This window comes from Sebastes umbrosus, chromosome 15 (genome assembly GCF_015220745.1).
Source record: "Sebastes umbrosus isolate fSebUmb1 chromosome 15, fSebUmb1.pri, whole genome shotgun sequence".
NCBI classification, from domain to species: Eukaryota; Metazoa; Chordata; class Actinopteri; order Perciformes; family Sebastidae; genus Sebastes; species Sebastes umbrosus.
The window spans coordinates 15,059,937-15,065,936 of record NC_051283.1 but is presented as its reverse complement, the minus strand read 5'-3'; the positions used below and the strand labels follow the sequence as shown (position 1 = coordinate 15,065,936).

At 41.5% G+C, this 6,000-nt stretch overlaps 1 protein-coding gene across 1 annotated transcript in view; it reads right to left on the bottom strand.

Annotated features, from left to right (window-relative positions):
* Positions 1-6,000, bottom strand: part of LOC119502748 (calcium-binding mitochondrial carrier protein Aralar2) — a 53,174-nt gene that overhangs the window by 18,624 nt on the left and 28,550 nt on the right. The window contains exons 10-11 of the mRNA XM_037793922.1: positions 3,623-3,707; positions 1,889-2,047 (exon numbers count right to left, since the gene is read on the bottom strand). Coding sequence (XP_037649850.1) covers positions 1,889-2,047; positions 3,623-3,707 — 244 coding nt within the window. The remainder of the gene's footprint in view (positions 1-1,888; positions 2,048-3,622; positions 3,708-6,000) is intronic.

Below are 6,000 nucleotides of genomic sequence, written 5' to 3'. Positions count from 1 at the left end.
AGTAGTTTGTGTGTAGCGAGGCCACACACACACTCACGCACACACATAATCATATACTCAATTTGGAACTTGGCAAAAGGACCTGATGCCAGGACCTCATAAAAAAGCAAAGCAAAATCATTTTATAATTCTTTTGACATACTTTCTTCAACACTGAATATATAGTACATGCATACACACGACAGGACACGGGTAAATACACCTCATTTATTTTGGCTAAATCATCCCGCATTCTGGCATTATACTACATTAATTTGCCAATTTTGTGGGGCTATAAATAATTATTTTCATTGTCGAGTAATCCGTCGATGATTTTCTCAATTAATCGATTAGTTGTTTGGTCTATAAAATGTAAGAAAACGGTGAAAAATGCCGATCAGTGTTTCCCAAAGCCTAAGATGACGTCCTCAAATGTCTTGTTTTGTCCACAATTCAAAGATATTCAGTTTACTGTCATAGAGGAGTAAAGAAAACAGAAAATATACACGTTTAAGAAGCTGGAATCAAAGAATTAATTTGCGATTAATCTCGATTAACTATAGACAATCATGCGATTTATCGCGATTAAATATTTGAATTGATTGACAGACCTATTGACATCTAATCGATTAATAGTTGCAGCTCTACCATCTTGTACTGCTGATTCCACATTCTTCACTCGGCAGATTTTTTTCCGACAAGGTTTTCAGTGAAGGCGCCTTCAACTTATATTACATAACTACAGTTTGGCTGTCAGGATACCTGTCTGGCCATCTATCTGGAGCCAGGCCTGTCTGTCTCTGTGTCTGTGAAGCCATTCCACTCTTGATGGCCTTTGTGTTTCCCACAGAAATTCAGGCATTCAAGTTTCCTCTCGGGAGCCCGGTGCTGTCAATCAGAATCATGGGATTTTAAAAAGGCCCCGCCACTCTTCCAGGGGACCTTTTTTTCAATCCTTCTTCAATCCGACCCCAACAATACCGACACAGACACCCTAACCCCGGCTTCTGAAGACAGGGCAGGTAGTCATTAGGGATGTCGTGCCCTGGTATGTGCGTACCTGAATGCCCAAGCAGTCGCCTGCACGTCCGTGTGTGCATGCCTACATACTTGTGTGTCTGCTCTGTCTGTGCATGCGTCCGTATGAGTGTGTCAGTCCAGACATGCAACATCACCGCGTCGTGACACAGTCCTAAAGGTATGTGGCCTTGCGTGTGACGTTCATTGTCCTGCTCTGAAAGTCCCCAGCCAGCCGGTAATCACTTCAAAGGAGACAGGTCAACAGAGAGGTGAACTCACACAGCCCTCCTGTCCACCCTACACTTTTCTTCTCCTCTTCCTTCTCTTCACTCTTATTGTCCGCTTCTTCTTTCTTCTGTCACATCTCAGCTTTTTTTTTTTTTTTTTTTTAAACCTGTTTTGTGGATTTGACTGCCTGTGAGTTGTTTTTCCTGAAAGCTGTCTGTAAATACAAATTTGGGGATGGATTTTGGGCAATTTATTTTAGTTGTGACTTAATAACAGAAAGAATATTGTATGTTAAAAATATTGGGTACACAATTAAGAAGATGGAATCAGAGAGTTTTTACTTTTTTTCTGAAAAAAGTACTCAAACCATCCATCCATCCATCTTCAACCGCTTATCTAGGGTCGGGTCGCGGGGGTAGCAGCTCAAAACCAATTAATCGATTATCAAAATAGTTTCAGATTGATTTAATAGTTGACAACTAGTCAATTATTGCCGCAGCTCTACTGCTGCACTAATAATGCAGGATAAATGCTGCATGGAGGCCTCAAAGATGTTATCACCTGCAGTTTGCAACAACGATTAACAGTACTGTATGTAGATATTTGACATTACATGTAAAAAAAAATGTGAGGTTTAAAATTTGTGTCCATGCGCACTGACCTCGGTAAAGGCCGAAGACACCCTCGTAGCGCATCACCTTCTTGAAGCAGTCAAAGCTGTTTTTGTACATAAGCTCTCCCACCAGGGAGCCACTGCCTCTCTGGTTCTGCATGCGTGTCTTCACCAGATCAATGGGGTACACTGCTGTGGCACCCACAGCTACAGATAAATAAAAGAAAAATGGTTAGTTACTGGTAACATGTTATGTTGTGGTTTTCTGTTATGACCATGCCACCATATTCCTCCCCTTGCATTAACCAGCATCCATATCCCACCCTCGTGCCTACATCTTTGTGTTTTGCAAGTGAAAACAACAGTAATAAAACTATAATTAACGTTTTTGCAGTTGTATGCCTCCACCAACTAGTGAAGTTTCAGTTTAAATCCATGTCATAACTCACATATGAATTCTTGAGTTATGGCCAAAAACGTGTTTTGTCAGAGTGACCTTGACCTTTGACCATCAAAATCTAATAAGTTCTTCCTTAAGTCTAAGTGGATGAAATTTGAAGAAACTCCCTCCAGACGTTCAATACACAAGAATGTATGTACGAATGGACAGAAGGACAACCCAAAAACATAATACCTCCAGCCACAGCTGTTGCCAGCGCGGAGGCTAAAATTTTTTTTAAATCATAGACATGGTTGACTCGGAGTAAAGAAAAGATAGTATTGTTAAGGTCATATGATGACCTTAAGCTTCCTTTACTTTTGAAACTGTTAAGAATAACCTGTGTGAAGTGCAACTAGAGATGTAGATTAAATGAAAGAAACACATCTCAGGAACATGCACCCACTCATGAACAGGTGGCATTCATCATGTTGAAACTAGCAATTTATGACAAGTTTGTGCTGTTAAGAGAGTTTGGTAATGCGAACTAGAAGTCTCGTATGAGGAAACCTCACAGAAAGAAGTAAGAGAGGTTTAGATTAAGAATATGAAAATGTTTTGCAACGTCATAAGCTCTGCAAACACTCAAAAAAAGCAGGTAGTTTGCTAAATACCACTGGAGATAGGTGAGGAAATATGTCTCTGTAATTTGGGAGAGCTCACCCTTTAAGAGGATGAGGAGGAAAAGGCGGAGGAGGAAGGGGAAGTCTGTCGGGGTAATGTTAAGAAAGACGTCGAAGTGTTTTGAGTCCCAGTGTCTTCGACCCGTCAGACGGACACAAACAAAAAGAACCGACCCAAGGCGACAGACTTAATTAGAGAGCGACCGAGAGAGAAGAAGGGATGGCAGACCCATACCTCCTTATTAAGCTGTCTCCCTTGGGATAGAAGGAGGAGGAGAAGGGAGGAATGAAGGAAGGGAGGAGGAGGAGGAGGAGTAGGAAAACAGTGGGGAGTCTGGAGTCAAACACAAGACCTAGGCACCACCCTTCACCCCCACCTTCATCCTCCCTCTTCTGATCACTCACACAGGTACAAAAGAATCCACACAGGAGGGTTTTCCCATGGCACGCAGAGAGGCGAGAGACAGGACAGAGCGAGGCAGAGGGACGGTAAAGAGCGGGAGAGAAAGAAAGAGAGGGAGCACTTCTCTTTAAGCAGGGGAGCAACCGTTGCTCTTGTAAGCAAAGGAAAGGGCAATAGAGGGGCCATTGTCCTCTCTCTCTCTCACCCTTTTCTTATGAGGACAGCAGAGGGCGGGGGGGCAGGTAGACACACAAGCATGTAGGTGGGTGGGTGGTGGGGTGAAGGTATGCAGGGAGCCAATGGGGCGTGACTCTTACCCCCTGCCACTGAGCCAAGGGTGAACCTGTAGGCCGACTCTGCCACCTGGACGACGACGGGGCGGGAGACATCACTGCCCAACTGCTGCTCACACAGCGGGAGAGAGACAATGAGGAGACATTAGTGCAGAAGTGGAAAACAGTGAGACATGACACTAGACATGCCACTGTTTCCAACATGGATTTCTCCCTCACGTACACGTCAATACTCTTTCTCATAAAATGCCACACATCTCATTCCACCACCCTGTAAGCTAAATTAGAGGCTATTAAATCAATCATTTGTCACACCTGCTGCATAGTGTTTGACAGCAAGTCCCTATTTCCTAATGGTCCGTGGCATACAGTATAATGGTCAATTAATAAAGCTATGCAAGAAAGAGAGTGGGAAGCTGCTTGAATATAAAGTAAGTAAATGTTTTTAATTGGTAAGATAGTCACAACACAAAACACAAACAAATGTCTTAATATGCAGTCACGATGTTCAGTATTTGATTATGATATACCTGGAAGATAATATTAAGATAAAATCAGGGCCACAATTAATAATTATTTTCTTTACCAATTAATGTGTTGATTATTTTTTGATTAATTGATTAATTCTTTAAGAATGTAACGCCACAAAAAAATTGTGATATAAATTATTTCCCGCAGCTTAAGATGACATCCTCACAATGTTTCTCAATTTACAAAGATATAGAAAAACTGTAACCAGATAATGTCTGTCATTTTTACTTGAAAAATTAGTTAAACGAATAATTAATCATCCAAATTGTCGATTTATTTTTTTGTTGATAGACTTTCAGGATTAGATACAATAACTGATGAAAGCAACACAAAGGTGGTAGATTAGTAGTTCAAATCATCAGACTCAGTCAAATTTGAAAGTAGAAGATACCGTTAATGAAATTTCAATGAGTCTATTTGTCTACAGCTGGACATGTGAGATGTATCTTGAGTTAGAAATACAGAAGATATTAAGCTTTCCGGATTTAGGAGCTCTCTTCTGTCTTGGCTGATTGTGTAAGATTTGGGTCGACAGTCTCAGATAATTCACCATGCCTAACTAATCTGGTCTACACTAGAGTTTAAGAGGAGCATTTGTCAAATAAAACTGGAATCAAAGTGATCTTAGTACACCCTTGTGATCATCACCATGATATGCAAAGAGCAGAAGAGTGTTAGTAGTAGTAGTAGTAGTAGTAGTAGTTGTGTTAGTAGCTAGCATTAGGCTGCACTCACACCAGATCAGGCGGTGCAGCAATTCAATGACCCATTTGTGTGACGTCATGTTGTGAAGTTTAACCCCCCAATGTAGCACAAGTAGACTTTATATTTCACAATTATTGTTTTCTGTCAGTGCGCTTTTAAGATCTTGACAAGACAAGACGGTCTAACTCATTTCACAGCAGCTACACAAAAAAAGACGGCAGGACTTGTGCTGGAGCTCATTGCAGGAAACATGCTACCAAATTACCAGTAGGGGTGTAAGAAAATATTGATACGCATGAGTATCGCGATATTATGTTTTGTGATACTTTATCGATTCTCCAAAACACTGTATAGATTTTTAATTAACCTCTTAAAAATCTAACGGCCTGCCATTGGGCCCGGCCGCTATTTGATCTTTTGGATGTTGTAGCGGGCTCAATTTTAAAGCTAGATTGAAGAGTATTGGTATCAAACCTAAGGAATCGTTTGGTACCAATCATGTCATCCTACTTGTCAGGAAGGAGGCTAAATGACGTTTCAAACTTGCACTAAATTTTGGCGAGGAAAAACTGGCATGGCCATTTTCACAGGGGTCCCTTTGACCTCTGACCTCAAGATATGTGAATGAAAATGGGTTCTATGGGTACCCAGGAGTCTCCCCTTTACAGACATGCCCACTTTATGCTAATCCCTAATGCAGTTTTGGGCAAAAACCATGCAGTTTTTTGCATGCAGTACATATGTGGTATTTTTGCCTATTCTATAATGGTGTATTTCTGGTGTGTTCTTTATAATATGACAGTTTTACTTAAACTATTTTTCCAAAAAAATCGCAATATATCGCCTTGCTTACAGTATCGTAATATCTTGCAATATATTGAATCTTTACCCCTGTATCAGAAACTTGCCAATACACAGCCCTAATTACCACAGAACTGCTCCAACGAGCATCCATGTAGTCAACTGTTACACTCACTCCTGGGCAGGTGGGGTAAGTGCTTGTGTTTTGTTTTTTAAGGGAGGACTTGCGTTTTTGCCGCACCGCCAGATCTGGTGTGAATGCAGCTATCGTCACACAGTAACATTAGCCACATTCCCCCCTCCACCTGAGGTACCTGTTGCCTTGTCTGGTCTGCCCAGCCCTGGCCTCTCGACCCTGGGGAGAG